The sequence below is a fragment of the Pistacia vera genome, unplaced genomic scaffold (assembly GCF_008641045.1).
Source record: "Pistacia vera cultivar Batoury unplaced genomic scaffold, PisVer_v2 Contig117, whole genome shotgun sequence".
Taxonomy (NCBI): domain Eukaryota; kingdom Viridiplantae; phylum Streptophyta; class Magnoliopsida; order Sapindales; family Anacardiaceae; genus Pistacia; species Pistacia vera.
Window position 1 is genome coordinate 2,609,307 of NW_022195215.1, and position 17,526 is coordinate 2,626,832.

At 35.3% G+C, this 17,526-nt stretch overlaps 2 protein-coding genes across 2 annotated transcripts; both read right to left on the reverse strand.

The window, feature by feature from the left end:
* Positions 1–119: 119 nt before the first annotated feature.
* Positions 120–9,596, reverse strand: LOC116106794 (receptor-like protein EIX2). Its single transcript, XM_031393114.1, has 3 exons — positions 6,648–9,596; positions 1,295–1,499; positions 120–1,048 (listed from the first exon to the last, which is right to left on the reverse strand). Exons 1-3 carry the CDS (start codon positions 9,594–9,596, stop codon positions 120–122), a joined length of 4,083 nt encoding a protein of 1,360 aa, XP_031248974.1.
* A 1,221-nt stretch (positions 9,597–10,817) lies between these two features.
* On the reverse strand, positions 10,818–15,245 carry LOC116107161. The gene is given in 4 exon segments (XM_031393467.1): positions 10,818–11,667; positions 11,669–12,810; positions 13,885–14,016; positions 14,776–15,245. Coding segments are annotated over 4 exon segments (2,082 nt in total). The 5' UTR covers positions 15,163–15,245; the 3' UTR covers positions 10,818–11,246.
* Positions 15,246–17,526: the final 2,281 nt, after the last annotated feature.

Sequence of the window (17,526 nt, forward strand, 5' to 3'; positions counted from 1 at the left end):
TTCGAGTTGAAAAGGAGGAACCCAATTGGGACTTACGTTCAACTCTGATGAGTTTCCTGATGTCTTGAAAAACGTAAGACTTGACAGCTTGACTAAGTGAATTTCATAAAGACTTCCATTCAGTTTATTAGAAGAAAGTTCAAAGACGAAAGCTTTCCTAATGATGATGGTATAGATCCATTCAATTTATTAGAGGAAAGCTGCAGAGTCTGCAAGGATGAAAGTTCACCTATTGAAAATGGAATCGGGCTGCTCAAATTATTAAAGGAAAGATCTAGAAATGTCAATTTCGAAAGTTCTCCCAAGGAATATGGAATAGGACCAGATCTATTTCCACAACATAGATCTAGAGTTTTTAAATTCTTAAATTGCCCAAGTTGGTAGGTCAACTGACCATAAAGTTGAGTTTGAGCCAAATCCAAAAACTCTAGTCTATGTGAGACACATCGTGAAAAAATATCTAGGATTTCAGAAATTGTTTGATTCAATTTGACAAATGACAAAGAGATCCACCTCAAGTTGCAAAGTCTTCCCAATGATTTTGGAATGCTCCCTTGAAGTGCATTTGATGAGAGATCAAGCATTTGCAAAGAGGTCAAGTTTCCTATATCACTTGAAATAACACCTTCCAAGCTATTACGGGATACAGAAAGAGACTCAAGGTGACTAAATTTGTACAACCAGTTGGGAATTGGAGAACTGAAATGGTTTCGAGACAAATCAAGATGTGTAAGAGAAGTTAAGTTTTGAAGTCCATCGAGAATTGGACCTTCAAAACCAATTCCAGCTAAGTCAAGAAACTGTAATTGACTGAGAACAAACACCCAATTGGAAATGAAAGAGTTATTAAATTTGTTGCCAGAAAGATCCAGGGTGACAAGGGATGAAGAAAAGTTAGCAATGGACACAGTTGGAAGGTGATGGAGTTGACAACCTGACAGTTGTAACACAACTAAAGAAGGAAGTGCATTTGCAATGAACAACAAATCTACAGAAGTTTTCCCAAGGTTCACCAAACTCAAATCAAGGTACTCTAACAAAGAAAGCCCTGATAACCAACCAAGATTTTCATGGTATTACAAGTAATTCTGGCCGAGGTCAAGATATTTTAGATTGGTGAGATTTCCAAGTTGCTGAGGAATTTCTCTGGAAAATCCAGCTCCAGAGAGATTAAGGTGAATTAATTTCCCCACAGATCCAAGAAAACTAGGAAGCTGAAATCTTTGAAAATCATTATAGCTCAAGTCAAGGTAAATCAAGTGCTTAAGATCAAGTAAAGAGGGATTTAGTTTACCTCCCAAATGTAATATGCCATTGTAAGCATCAGGATTTCCAAGGTGGAGTTCATGGACATGACCTGTGGAGTTGTCGCAGACAACACCAGCCCATTTACAACAATCTCCTTCACCAATCCACGAGGAAAGCCAGTTGGAAGGATCAGTGAGACCTTGCTTGAACCATAAAAGTGCTTGTCTGTCACTTTCTATCCATTGCAGAAGCTAAGATTGATGGTTCTTATGGCAACCAAATTGAGGAAAAGAACTGTATTCATGGTTTGTTTCAGTGGCTGCAATAAAAAGAAAGAAAATGTGTGTGCATTGCATGGAACTTTATGCATAACATTATATTCATAATCCAATGAACTTATCAATATTAAATCAGAAGTTCAGTTCAGAGAAGTGAAGTTTGAATTCTCGTGAGTTTCATAAGTTTTTCTTAATTAAAAAACGGCATTTAGCTGATTTCTACGTGGAAATTATTTCTTTTTTTTCCAATGTTGTTATCGTTATATCAAAATTTCTTGTACTAGGTCTGAAGAATTATATATATTTCTTTGTTTCTTTTTTTCTTCTTAAAAGAATTATTAGAAGAAAAATGTAGCATATGACCTACCGCATAATTAATGACATTTTAATTTAATAAGACCTATGTGTTCTTCTTTGTTGAAAAATCGCAGGAGTAAAAAAACATAAAATAAAGAATAGTACATAACAACACACAAATGTACATGATATTTTATGTGGTTCAACATAACTTGTCTACATCTACGAATGAGATAATTTCACTATAATCTTAAGAACACAAATGCTAGAGCGTACAACACCATTAACCCTTATACTTTTGGTGAACATCTTGTTCCTCTAGTATTTAACACCCCTTCTCACATCTTATGTTTCTCATATCCTCTATTCTCCTTTGACTTCTCTCGTTACTTTGAATTAGTTATAACCCCCATATTTATAGGTAAAATATAATATTCTTTTTCTACTAAGATTCATATTTCAAATCCTAATAGGACTCTTCTAATTTAATTCATTATCATATTTTAACTCTAAATAAAATCATAAACCAATTCTTATTTCCTAATAAAACTCAAAGTCAAAGGAAAATATATATTCTCCAATACAAATTCCTAAACTAGAAATTTTGCTAAAACTTAAATTCATTTTTCTTCTTGTTTGTCTTTTCTTCTTGCTTGCCTTTTCTTCATCAATTACCAAAAGTGTTCACAATATTTCAACATTCATAGGTCCATATGAAAAAAAAAAATAGAGCAGTTGAAGTTACATATAATGTATCTCTTGGTATTTCTGTTAAATTCTTATGAAAAAAACAAGAACACTCTCCGTCAGAACACTCTTTACAAATTTTTTGTTCGTCAACTGCAGTAAATACTATTATAGATTGCTCAAGTTTTTGAACTCCTTCGACGAGATGATCCAAGTGAGAGCTCTACTACCATTTTCTTTAAAAAAAAAATAAATAAATAACGAATTGATTGATCTACGATAACCACCATTTTTTTTTTTTTTTTTTTTTTTTTTTTTTTTTATAAAACACTAAGTTTTTGCAAATTCTTAAACTTAACCTCAAGGGTTAGCTTGGCAGTCAAGGAGGTTTGTTTCCTTCCTTGAGTTTCTGAGTTCAAACCTTGAGACTATTTACCATAAAAACATTGTGATTTACGTGATACTTTGGATTTGTAGAATGTTCAATGGTCTCCGGGAATTAGTTGAGGTGTGCGTAAGCTGACCTAAACACTTGGTTACAAAAAAGAAAATTCTTCAACTCATGCTTTATTTAGGGGGTGTTTATCTGAGCTTATGAAAATTAGCTTATAAGCAACAAATGCTTATAAGCTAATTTGTGTTTATAAGCATTTAAAATTTTAAGCAATTACGTGTTTAGTTAAAGTATTTATAAGTGACTGATAAATTGTTGACGTGTTTGGTAAAATGTGGCTTATAAATATATTTTATTATAAAATAACTAAAAATGGTACTATATTAAATAAAGGTATACTATGAAATTTTAAAATTAAATAAGGATAATGTGATAATATACTTGGTCAAATTAGCTTATAAGTAACTTATAAACTCAAAAAAGTTATAAACAAACAGATCAACTTATAAACTAGGTTTATAAGCTTAGACAAACACCCTCTTATTCATTTCCAAATTTCTAGAGTACGACTCAAATAACATAACTATAAAATCAATTCAACAGTGATAATTAAATATAATTCACGTACGTGAGCTTGGCAGATTTTACAAAGTGGGCTGTTGATTTTGCCATGCTGAATACCTGGAGACTTGGAAGAAGCCTTCTCTCTCCCCTGTCCAGAACTGTTACTAAGCTGTGTTTTGCTGGGGAGTTAATTTTTTGACTGTAGGTTCCTTGCGGCTGGCAGTGCAGTTCCTCTGTTTGTTCTTCATTCCTGGTGTACTTCGGTTGGGATTGTGCTGCATGGTTCTCTTTCCTTTTGCCGGTGGCTGATTGTGGTCTTGTGTTTGGGCTGTTGCAGAAGTTTTTTGAATCTGGCTATTCTGGGTGTCTTAGTTGGTTGGTTTGATGTGTTGGACTGCTATGTACAGATTTTGCAGACTGTTTGGGAGGCTGGTTTGTTATGTGGAAATTCTGAAAATGATGTTTTTTTTTTTTGTATAGCTGGCCAGATTTTTTGAGATGCTGGTCTTTTTGTATAGTCCTCTTGGAGGCTAGGATGTTTGCTTTGGTGGCTTGTGCTTCCGTGTCTCTTCTTTTTGTTCTTTTGCTTGATTCTTGGGCCTTTCCAAGGATCTTGCCTTTGTAAGGGTCTCTTTTTTGGGACTCATTTTTCATTCTTAATAAATTACCTTTTACCCAAAAAAAAAAAAAAAAATGATAATTAAATTAAAAGTTAATTAAATATATATAACTCTCTTTAATAAGTTTTCCATGGTATCATAGTTTAACGACATCTATTAGTTAGTTACCATGTCCATCTCATTGAAATTTTTTAAAGCTTTCAATTTTCTGATGTCGAATTTTTTTTTTTCAAGGAATGTGACCCTTTAACGAACCAGAATTGTAAAATCTAAACAACTTCTCAGCCTTCTCAATCAAGTGCAATAAAACAAGTATAATCACAAAGTCACAATGCTGATGTGCTTCTGGAAGAAAGGAGGAAGAGCCAGAACGTTTTCTTCTACTTTTATCAAAAACCCAACTGAATTTCCTTCAATTGTGAAAGAGCAAATCTTCTTGGCTAAAAAAATTCATTCAAGTTTTGTCTTAGCACCATTACAAAATATACAAACACCAGGAAGATTAGCTTAACTCCATTACCTACCATTACCATCATCAATGATATATCATTGTCGACAACAACAACCACACCCTCATTCATTATTTTACAATCAAGCCATATATTCTCACTCACACTTGTTTAGAGACCATAAACACTGTTCGTTGGTAGTATTTGTTTTTGTTTTCAAAAGTGTTTATAGAGACCACAAACACGTCGTTGGTATTCTTGTTTTTGTTTTCAAAAGTGTTTATAGGACAATAAAGACGTCGTTGGTAGTCTATGTTTTTTCTTCAAAAGTGTTTATAGAGACCAATAAAACATTGTCGTTGGTAGTCTTTGTTTTTAATTTGTTTTCAAAAGTTTTTATTTTTTATTTTTGTTTACTTTACTAGTTCTCTTTCTTGATGTCTCTTTTTTAATTTATATCACTAATGTATAATAGAACAATATGCATATAAATTAATGGTTCCTGGGAATTTACAAAGGCCTTGTGGTCCCATTTTTAAGTTTTTCCAATCGAGACTTTTGGAAGATGTGAAACATGCAGAAGATGAAAAACGTTCAATTAATTAATTATACGAAAGTGCAAGCCTCTTAATGAGTTAATTAATATTAGCTAGCTCACTACTTCTCAAATTATTTGTAAGTTTTATCCCAAACCCAAAAGAAGAACAACATGAGTGAAAAAAAGGGAGCAAATTAAATAAGTTTGCCATTAATTTGATTGTTGAAATATAATCTGTGTAAAAATGACTTAATAGTGTAAAGTTGTGTTCACATTTTTTTCTTTTCTTTTTTTTTTGTGGGGGGGGGGGGTGGTGGGGGGGGGTGGGTTAGGTGGCGCATTTTTCCCACATTCACACATGTTCAAAGACTTAAAATTGAACTTCTCTAGACATTTAATGCCACCGAATTGTAAGTAAAATTTTAGCTTCATGTCTCTCAAATAAAGTGAACATTCTCCACTATAAATTTTAACTACAAGGTCTTTGTAAATCCCTTAATTTGTCCCATAAATTTTGACATGAAATGGCTTTCCGTCACTATAAATATGGGTGCATTTTGATGGCAAAATCATCACACATATTCTCCAGCAATGCATACACATTTTAGAAAAGCTTGAATTAGAGAAAAAAATCAGTGTGTTAGAGTGTGAGAGATATTGGGTGTATTTGGGTTTTGGGATTGAGAGTTTCATCAAATTTTGTATACTCCACTTTCTTAGTAAAATTTTTCGTTTATCTTCGCCCATGGACATAGGCTAAAAAGCTGAACCATATAAATGATCGTATGTTTTGTATGTGTTATTATTTTCCCTTGTTTTTCTTGCCGTTAATTGTTATCCGTGAAATGGGATTTGTCACAACACTATGTTTCTATGAAAATGTTTAAAAATGATCTAAGGAAAGACGTGGTGCTGAGTTGTGTAATGTCTCGTTAATTTGATTTCACTCATTTTTTTTCAAATGCATGTATGGGATTTGTATTACCTAAGCACACCTCAAAGGGCCGATTTCATCATCTATCAAAAAATTACGCTCACTACCTTACTGGCCACATAGTGTTAACAAGGAGCCAGTGGATCATTGTCTAAAAGAGGACGATCAAGGTTTTGAATAATTAGTTCCAAGGCCTTACACAAGCCTAGCCAAAAATAAACCAGGCCAGTAACATGACAAAGTCCTTCATGCCGTCTATATCTGTGGACTGTAGGAAAAATACAGCCTTACAACATGAAAGAAAATGATGTCCTTGGCTTTCAAACATACACTACAATTAGCATCCATGTATATATTTGCTCCCTGGATAAATAGAAAAGGAACTTGATAAATATAAACACCCCATGATTGAAAATTATGGCAACTCCTTACAAGAGATGATCCAACTGTTGAACCAAGACCGTTATTTCAGATATTTGATGAGCACAAAATATGAAACAAAACTCTTGGCATTGCATGACTTATAGGAGAAAGGTTGGGAATCACATCTGATTATTATAATATATACATATCACATCTGATTATCGAAGAATGAACATACAAATTAGCTAACATATGCTGAAGCACTTATATATTACACTGCTGAAACCCACCACAAATCCAAGAGCCATGCTTACATAGAACCCATTTACCTCATGTTTGTTACCTCCATTTTCATTCTCCTGTATTGGAAAAATCCCAGAGCAATTGTTTGGAAGTGGAGGCCCACAAAGTTCATTACCCATAAAACAAGATGCATCAAAGGTTTGTAATTGAGTGCTTAAAGGAATTTCCCCGTGCAAGTTGTTATGTGAAAGATTCAAATGATTCAAAGATGTCAAAGCTGAAATACTCTGAGGAATTACACCATTAAGTTGGTTTGACGAGAGATCAATAGACTCCAATGACTCCATAACACCAATATTCTCAGGAATTCTTCCCGTGAAATGGTTGTGAGACAAATTCAATGATAACAATTTAAGATGTGTCACTTCTATAGGAATTTCTCCTGAGAAAGTGTTTTTGGAAAGGTCTATAGATCTCACCAAATTAAGAATCGTGCTATATTCATCCATTCTCCCTTTTAGCATCAATGACTCATCCTCAATAGAATCACTATAATTTGTTACATATTGTATGCCTCTTGCAAAATCTTTCAAGGTTGTTACCATGGCACTCAAGTTACTAATACAGCTTGGTATGGCTCCAGACAAATTATTGTAAGCAAGGTCTAAGATTCGTAGTGAAGCTAGCTGGCAAAGCTCCACAGGTAAAGAGCCTTGAAACTTATTTGAACGAAGGATGAGGATCATCAAACTTGAAAATCTTTCTCCAAGCCACAATGGTACATTCCCCACAAACCTATTTTCATGAAGATTAAGTACTAGTAACTTTGTACAGTTTTTAAACGATATAGGTATATTTCCAGAGAAGTTATTATTATGAAGATGCAGTGATCGAAGGGAATTTAATTTTCCCATAGAGTTGGGAAGGTTTCCAATAAACTTATTTTCACCTAAATCCAAGACCTCTAAATTTTGCCAGTTCGTCCAACAATCAGGTAATTCTCCAAATAGAGAATTATCTTTAAGATAGAGAATTTGCAAATTCTTTGACTCATTCACTGCATGGCACAAAAATTGGCTAACATGTCCTGAGAAAGAATTATTGGAAACATCAAGTGTATTCATAGTGGAAGACAGAAGAGGCAATGAACCTGCCAAACTATTTGAACTCAAGTCAAGTGAAGTTAGTGAACCAACTTCAATTAAACTAGGAACCTTCCCATAGATTTGGTTATGAGAAAAATTTACATATCTAAGTCTAAAAGAGGATTTCCAAAACTTAGTGGGAATTGTATCTAGAATTCCTGAGTTGGATAAATCTAAAAAACCTAATTTCTTTTGGGAAAGAAGCCAGGATGGAAATCGAGACCCTACATAACATGAAGGCAAATATAACTCGTTAAGTTGAAATGATGGACGCCAATCAGGGTTTACATTCAACTTTAATGAGTTTCCTGATGCCTTAAAACTCTCAAGACTAGAGAGCTTGAAAAAGTGAATTTCAGACAGATTTCCATTTAGTTTATTGGAAGAAATGTCTAAAATTCTCAAAGACAAAAGCATTCCAAATGATGACGGAATAGATCCATTCAATTCATTAGAGGAAAGCTGTAGACTACTCAAGGATGAAAGTTCTCCTATTGAAAATGGAATCGAGCCACTCAATTTATTGGAGGAAAGATCTAGAAATTTCAAGTTCGAAAGTTTCCCCAAGGAATGTGGAATAGGACCAAAAATACTGCCACAACACAGGAAAAGAGTGTCTAGATTCTTAAACTGCCCAAGTTTACTGGTTAATTGACCATAAAGTTGAGTTTGACCCAAATTCAAAACCTCTAGTCTATGTGACACACATCCTAAAAAGATATCTAAGATTTCAGAAACTGCTTGATTCAATTTGACAGATGACAAAGAGATTGACCTCAAGTTGCAAAGTCTTCCCAATGATCTTGGAATTCTTCCTTGAAGTGCATTTGATGAGAGATCAATCTTTTGCATAGAGGTCAAGTTTCCTATATCACCTGAAATTGTACCTTGCAAGTTATTTTTTATAAGAGAAAGGCACTCAAGGTGACTAAATTTGTACAACCAGTTGGGTATTGAAGAACTGAAATTGTTTCTAGACAAATCAAGATGTGTAAGAGAAGTCAAGTTCTGAAGTCCATCTGGGATTGGACCTCGAAAACCATTTCTGGCTAAATTAAGAAACTGTAATTGAGTAAGACCAAATACCCAATTGGGAATGAAAGAGCTATTAAATTTATTTTGAGAAAGATCAAGGGTGACAAGAGAAGAAGAAAAGTTGGCAGTGGAAAGGGTTGGAAGGTGATGAAGTTCACAGTTAGACAACTGTAACACACCTAAAGAAGGAAGTGCATTTATGATGAGAAACAAATCTGCAGAAGTTTTACTGAGGTTTACAACTGTCAAATCAAGATACTTCAAGGAAGAAAGACCTGATAACCAACGAATATTGTCAATGTATAACGGGTAATCATTCTGACCAAGGTCAAGATATTGCAGATTGGAGAGATTTCCAAGTTGGTGAGGAATCTCTCCAGCAAATCCAGCTTCCGAGAGATTAAGGTGTCTTAACTCCCCAAACGAACCAAGAAAACTAGGAATCCGAATTCCATCGAAAGCATTATAGCTCAAGTCCAGGTAAATCAAATGCTTAAGATCAAGCAAAGAGGGATTTACCTTACCGCTCAAACTTCGTCTGCCCCGTGAAGGACTCCTAAGTTTGAGCTTAAGAATATGGCCGGTGAAGTTGTCACAAACAACACCAGTCCATGTACAACAATCTCCATCAAAATTAGTCCAAGAGGCAAGCCGGTTGGAAGGATCTTCAAGATCCTGCTTGAACCTTAAAAGTGCATGTCTCTCACTTTCAATGCAGCTGCTTCCACTGCAGAAGCTAAAATTGATGGCTGTTAGGACAAGTAAGTTAAGGTAAAAAATGGCAATAGCGACAATATTCATGGTGGTTGGTTCAATTGACATGCAATAACAGGAAGGAAATGTGTGCATGAAAACTTAGATTAATTGACGTGATATATATAATATCTGCTGGGTCGTATAATCTAAACTTATCTACTGGGATGAACTAAATTTCCTGGTAAATGGTCCAACTGTGGAATTATATTTTTTAAATAAAATAAAATTATTCACTTCTATTGGTGTTTGATCTGGCCTAAAAAAAGCTAAAGAAAATATAAAAATCATTTCGTAATTTCATGTAGACGAAGTTTTGGTGTTATCATTCATTTCTATTGAAGTTTGACGACCTGTGAATTTAAATATCATCTCTCAGTCGTCACACAATCATCCATCATCACACAACTGTAACAACATCACAATCACCACAGTTGTCATCTACAATGAGAACCCTCCTTTCCATTTATTTTACCAGCAAAATGTATTTGTCTCAGCCAGTCAAAATAGTTTATTAATTTGTTCATTTTCCGGAGCAAATTGTCTTCTTTTAAATCGATGATTAGTCAAAGGAGAACGTATGTTCCTTGATTATGACCAATAGAATTAGAATCTTATTGCGTGCACGTCGGAGATGTAAAGTCTTCAGCAGATTAATTGGCATCTTTGAAATCAAAGTTGGAAAATATGAACTTCTGATTCTCTTATATCATTGGTGACTTTTTGTTTCCCTTCTCAATAATTTTGTCTTTGTTTATTTTACTAGTTCATCACTTTGTATATATGTTCATATCATGCACTAATTTATTAAGGAAAAAATGACTAAGGGTTATTGTCAATTTACAGGTCTTTTCCCCAATGGTTGTTGTCCAAGTTACCGGTCTTTTCTTCAGTAGTTGTTAAATAAGGTCTTTTCTCCATTGCTAGTTTTTCCATACTATTAACTTTCTCCTATTTACACTGAAATATGTGGGGCACTAACAGGAAATATTCTTGGTCATATGAATGTTGATCTAGTAATTTTATCTTGTTCGGCGAGAAACTGAGAATGGTTGTTGCCAACACGTTTGGCGACTGTTGAAAATCTTCATGAATTGATGAGAAACTTTAAGAGGAACAGAAGAATGGAGAGTCCCCGATTAAGATGCTTCGCAAATTTTGTCAGATGTGTTACATGTGTATGGATTTATATTGTAAAATTTCATTATATGATATAGCGACTTAAAAAATAATGCACTAAAGAGAAGAGAAGGGTATCATCCGTTGGTCTCACATTTACTTTAATTGATGGTGTACTCAGATTTTCAAAGATACAATTCAAATAGCACTACTTGCTCCCTGGATCACTGGAAAAGAAATTTGCCATACTACCACTGATTAAAATTATAGCAACTTATTACAAGGGAGGATCCAACATTGAACCAAGACAAGTTATTTCCAATAATTTTGACATATAATATGAAACAAAACTCTTGGCATTGCACGATGTACAGGAGAAAAGTTGGAGCCCGGCCATGAGCAAGTTTATGAGATCTATCTTGTGTACTTATTCACGAACTCTAGCTTCAGGAACCTCTCGAGCAGCTTCAACTCGTGGAAGATAAGTTTCCTTAGATGGTTGAAAGATAAATCACTTATTACTACTGCTGTTTCCAGTGACCTTCAGCAAGCTTAGGCATCCGAATTCACTAGCTACTCCTAAATCTTCTGTTTAAGAACCTGTTGCAGCTGAAGCTTCTGACTTTCAATCCTTGCCTCCAAAAGCTTCGCCTTCAAACTAGTCTTCTGTGCACCTCGAGGCCATTCGATACACCCTTTATTGCCTCGAGTTATGTGAGGATTTCCTGAGTCCGGTGAACTCCACTGACCTGTCAAATCCGGAGGTCTCAGCCCACCTTTACCAGACCCCCGGTCTGGTGATGCAATACTCCCATTAGATAATCTCCCATTTGAAAGCCTACCCTTCATTCCCTCAACCGTGATTATCTTATAGTTTTCTCCATTATTCGGGCCAGATCTCCAGAGCCTTGCTTTAGATGAAACTTTCTTCTTTGTTGGGCCCGAGCATACTTCACTGATTTCAGTAATAGGGGATTCCTTCATATCCATTATCATCCCATTCCATTCCACTCCCCGAGACATTAGTACATCGACGATTCTTGGTAGATAATGCACTCCCTTCAGGCGAACAACTTGAGCCTTGATCATCAAGATGGCTCACAGTTTCCCATCCACTATCATCTTCTTCCATTTCAATATTCTGCTCAACATATGCATTAGAATGCCTATGAAGGCTATCCCTGTTAACCACATTGACCTCAGGACTTACAGTATGAATTTTTGAGGAATGGCTGATGGGACTGTAAGCAACACATTGTTCAATCTCCCTCTCATTGGGTTCACCAAAATTAACATCTTCATAAACAGAGAAAATATCATCTGGATTGGGCGGCCCATATGTAAATTCCTTGATGTCCTGGATATTCATGGAGGCCGCAGCCTGTCGAAGCATCTCGGCTTCTTTCCACTCTTTAACATCTGGGGTTGCACTATTTGACCTCAAAAAAGTCTCCAGATCTGCTACAAGTTTGTTCATCTGAGAATACTTCTCTTCAAGTGCTCCCTTTGCATCAACCAGCTTCATTTGAACCCGTTCTTCACGCCAGACCTCTGCCATCTGTAACATTTTCCTTTCATCTTCTGCTTCCTCTCGGAGTTTCATGGAATCCCTTTTCAATGCTTCAACTTCAGCCTTATCTTCTCCAATTTCCTTAGCAAGCTCATCACACACTTCTTCAATTAATTCTCTAGCCTTTCTTTCCTTCTCATAGTCCTGCATATACCTCTTTGCTGCTAACTTTGCATCTGCCAGCTCATTAACTAATTTGGAATTGACAATTTCTATTCTTTGGCGATTTTTCCTTTCTCGATTCAACTCACCTTTGAGGTCATCAATAAATACACGGATTTTCTCATGTTCCCTGCTCCGCCATGCAGCTTTTTCTTCACTGACTTTCCTCAAGAAGTGCTCAAGTTTCTTTTTTGAAGACCGGCGCTCAGTCTCAAGCTCCTGCATGCGTGTGCGAACCTGCTCCAGTTCAGCTTCAAGAGCAACAACCACTGATACAGCACTTACCTGTTGGTCAAGAGGCTTGATGTTGCTATAGATCTGCTGTGCCTCATCTGATGTTTTCAAGCAGACAGGGTCCCACTTCGTTGCCCCCTCCATTGCAGAATTGGAGAACTGAAAAGAAGGCTCGAGCTACATAAGAGGAAACAGTTTTTCAATTAGGTAAGTAACATATCAAATTGAACAGGGAGGAAGGAGAAATGTAAGATACCATTCTTCTTTCAATTAAAAGCACAATTCAAAATTTCCTCATTGAACTGAAAACGAAGCTCAGCTAATCTCATTTCTTATAGCAAGTGAGAATTTGCAATGCAAAACTCAAGTCGAGGTACCAAATTAGTTTCTGCTATATATCAAGTTTAACTTCCAGAACCAAAAATTTTAATTACACCTTCATTTTGCTCAATATAGGTTTCTATTACCCTCTCACTATTTTATAAATTTTCATATCCAAATTCCCCCTCCCAACCAGTTGGCAACCAATCCTTTAGAAAATATAAATGCAGAAAAACCCATGAAAGCCACACCTTTGTATAGTCTAACACAAGTTTAAGATAAAGAAAGCCAAGAGAGGGAATAAGATGGTAAAGCCAAGAGACGGAATAAGATGGTCTGAAAGCAAAAGATATAATACCAACAAAATTGCAGAAAAACAAAAGAAAAAGAGATACACAGTGTGGAGATTGATAGAACTCATATATTTTTTCTCTCAGAATTTTGTTAATTCCAGGTGACTTCTTGAGCTGGATTTCATTCGCGAGCTTCTATTTGCCACTAGATGCATATATTGGGCAAAATGTTCCACAGTGGAAAATTTTAAACAAATCAATCGTTTATACCAGCAACAACAGTTTCCCTATAAATGGATCAATTAAAGCAAAGTAAATGAACTTGTTTATAGGTAATGATTATAATGACTAGTTAAGGAAAAAATTAATCTGAGGCACAACTTTACTTAAACAGGGCATTCAAAATTCACATGTACATCCAACGAAAAATGTATCACACAGCAAGGAAGAATTTATGCCATGTGTCAAAGACAATAAAACAGGGTAAGTCTTATTTTAATTCCCATTAACCATTTTTTTAATAAGTTCAATAAATCATTTTTTTTATAAGAGTTATCATAAATGATGACACTCAATATTCTTTGAATCAGACAAATCATTGACAGTAACAGTTCAGTAAGAAATAAAGCAACATTACCTTACACAAGAATCCATTCTTGATACCAGTGACAGATGAGCTAGGGCTCTGCAAAGGATCCTTTGGTTCAGAACCATACGCTTTGCCACTGCGACGAACATGAAATGGAACATCTGCATGTCCAGCACCAGGCTACAGGAAAGAATACACAATAAACTCACAAACTCTAGAATGGAAAAAACAAAACTTACCAATTCAGACAGATAGATAAAAGTAAATAATAAGCCGACAAAATGCAGTAAACAACACAAATTTCTCGGAAGCCATTTAACACTTGCATACACATTCTTTTAGCAGAAGCCCTTTAAACACGTGTACACCCATCCGGAGACAGAATCAAGCAAATCAAAGATGCAAAATAAATGTATGCAAATGAACTTAAGAGCATTCTGAACCTTAATATGCAGACACTTCCACATTTAAAAGCACAACACACCCAAAAATATGGAGTAAACATTGCGAATTTCCAGGAAGTATTTAAAAACACGTATAAATGTCCCAATAAAGAACCAATTCAATAGGATGCGCGCGAATAAACGGTTTCATATACACTTCAGAAGTAGTATAAACCAAGCTAAAGAACACTGCTAAGACAAAATCATGATCATACTGAAAAGTATAAAACTTGGTGCACAAACACACAAAACCCTTCAAAATTAAGCAACAAGAGTAATCAAAAACATAAAAAATGATAATGACAGAGACGTAAAGATCAGTATCAGTCTCACTCCTCAAACTACAAAACTTCACAACAAAGCAAGAAATCATTTCAATCAAATTATTACACAAACCACACAATAATATTTCATTTAAATTCCTCAAACCAAACACAAACACAGATCTCAAACAAATAAAAAAACCACAAAAAAGTCTCAACCTTTAAAACCTCACCTGAAACCCTAACCGATCCAAACACTGTCCGCGGCCACCGCTGCCATTCTCCGACCCCTGCAACCGCCAAAGTCCAGCAGCAAGCTTCCTCGCAGACACAACTGCCGCCGCCTTTCGGTGTTTCCAGCGACTTCTCCGGCCATCCTCATTAACCTCCTCTTCCTCAACCTCAACCTTCCGATTCCTCTCCTTATCTTCAACCTTCCACTTCAAGAGTGGGGTCTCGGGTCGGCTCCGCCGACCCGGAGCTCCGGGCTTCCTCACCCGGGTCAGGCTCGGGTTCCGGGTCTTCTTACGCGTAGGCTTAAGATCTGAAGCTGAAGTCGGCCTTAGGGTTTTACTTGCAGGAGATGTCGCCGAATAATACGGGTTTTCAGTAATCTTCATAGTTGAAACCTGGATTCAGCCATTTAAAAAAAAAAAAACAGAAACAGAAACAGAAACAAGAACAAGAACAAGAGAGTTCGAGTTTGAGTTTGAGTTTGAGTCTTCGTGTTTTGTGTGTGAGTGTGTGCTGTGTCTGTGTTGTGTCTGATTGTAGACAAAGAGTGAGCGAGCGTTTCTGTTTGTTGGGTAGAGAGAAATGGAAGAGGACGGACCAAAGGGAAAAATTTTCACATGTATTTTTTTTTTTTTTGGGTGTATAAATGTACGTATATAGGTATGCGTATGTATACGTGTAGGGTCAACGTAAAACGGTGTCGTGTGGGGGACAAGGACGCGCTTTGTTGGCGATGATGATGTAGATTTGCAAAGAGACGTTGTAACTTGTGTCATTTAAAAAGTGTTTTTAGGTATGTCAGAGATTTATACGGTGTCGTTTTCTACTTTTAATCGTGATAATGGATATTTGGTTTTAGTGATAAATCTAATCTTTTGAGCAATTGGGAGATTTTTTATCTTTAATCAACCAAGCTTTAAAGTTAATGTCATTAATAAAATTTAAAAAACTACTAATTAGTTTACTAATTCATAATCAAGATGAAACTAATTGAATGTTCGAGTAAACTAATAAATTATAGTTATAACTTACGAGTGAATTGTTATTCAAACTCAAAACTACTCTCTTGAGACATAAGAGTTAATCGAACGCTTAAGAGTTAAACATTATTTTAATCTAAGTCTATAAAGTACATAGACTGATATTACTTAACATACGAGAATTTTTAAATATTAATATATTTTATTGAACATTTAAATTGCAATTTTTTTTTTTTCCTCATTAATATGTCCTTATAGATCCTACTAACAATGTTAGGTAACATGTACAAAACAAAACCCACCTCAAGAAATTTTTATACATTCATTCAATTTTTCACAATTGATTATCGTGTGAGATCTACTCTCTATTATTTAGTCTATTATGAAAGGCATCCAAGGGAGGCTCCACGTGGCATTTGATTAGTCACTTATCTCAATTGTATCCTTCATTTTGCAAGAAGACGAAATCTACCCACATGGGTGTGGCATTTTCCATTTGGGCTTTAACTTGAAGTTTGTGAAACTTAGAATATTTATTATTATTATAAGAGCCCTTACAATTTACACAGATTTAGACATTACTTATAGATCTAGGTTTAATTAAATTATCCTTAATTAATCCTATCTTTGGCACCAATCTCTCCCTTCTGCGGCTAGTAATCTTAATTAAAAAGCAATTACTTGTCTAATTTTGCCTTTGATATTGCTAGTACAATTAGATTTTGGCCTCCCACTAGCTAGACATCTAGAGGGTCAATGCACTAATTGTAATGGCCTTTTTTTGAAAAAATATTAATTTTTAGTTTTATTATTATTATTTTTTAACCCTTTTTGCTAATCCACGTGGGCCCAAAAGTTTGTGGGTCCGTAGATATTTAGGTGTGGGGCCTTAGAAAATCACCCTTTAATTAGCTCTAACAAGTACTTCTTTGGCTGAGGTCAAGATATTTTTTTTTTTGTTTTTTTTTTTTTTTTTTTTTTTTTTTTTATGTGGTATATTTTTTTTTTTTGCGATTGGTGAGATTTCCAGTTGCTGAGAAATTTCTCCGGAAAATCCAGCTCCGAGAGATTAAGTGTCTTAACTTCCCCATAGATCCAAGAACTAGGAAGCTGAAATCTTTGAATCATTATAGCTCAAGTCAAGGTAAATCAAGTGCTTAAGATCAAGCAAAGAGGGATTTAGGTTACCTCCCAAATCTGTATGCCATTGTAAGCATCAGGATTTCCAAGGTGGAGTTCATGAACATGACCATGTGAATTGTCGCAGACAACACCAGCCCATTACAACAATCTCCTTCACCAATCCACGAGGAAAGCCGGTTGGAAGGATCAGTGAGATCTTGCTTGAACCTTAAAAGTGCTTGTCTCTCACTTTCTATGCAACCCAAGTAAGTGGTTCCATTGCATAAGCTCAGATTGATGATTGTTATGCAACCAAATTGAGGAAAAGAATGGTGTTCTGGTTTGTTCATGGCGCAATAAAAAGAAAGCAAATGTGTGTGCATGAAACTTTATCATTACTGCTATTTATAATCCAATGAAACTAAAATTTATCAAATCAGTGCTATATTTTTACTACAACTTGAACACAAGACGTTTAGGTATAACTAAATTAATGTAAAGGATTTGCATCCGACTACGAGGGGAGAGTTCAAGTCCAGTTCGGAATGTAAATTACTCAGGAGTTTTAGAAGTTTTTCTTAATTAAATAACAAGCTTAGTTATTTTCTACGTGAAATTATTTCTTTTTTTGCTGATGCCGTTCTATCA

Bases quoted from the DNA above. Each gene is read 5' to 3' on its own strand.
- LOC116106794 (XM_031393114.1), bottom strand. From the start codon at position 9,596: ATGAATATTGTCGCTATTGCCATTTTTTACCTTAACTTACTTGTCCTA. The intron at 1,500-6,647 runs GTAATATATAAG...CATCAATCTTAG, and splicing joins TTGTGGTGGGTTTCAGCAGT to CTTCTGCAATGGATAGAAAG. The intron at 1,049-1,294 runs GTAAACTAAATC...GTTGGTTATCAG, and splicing joins TGGCATATTACATTTGGGAG to GGCTTTCTTTGTTAGAGTAC.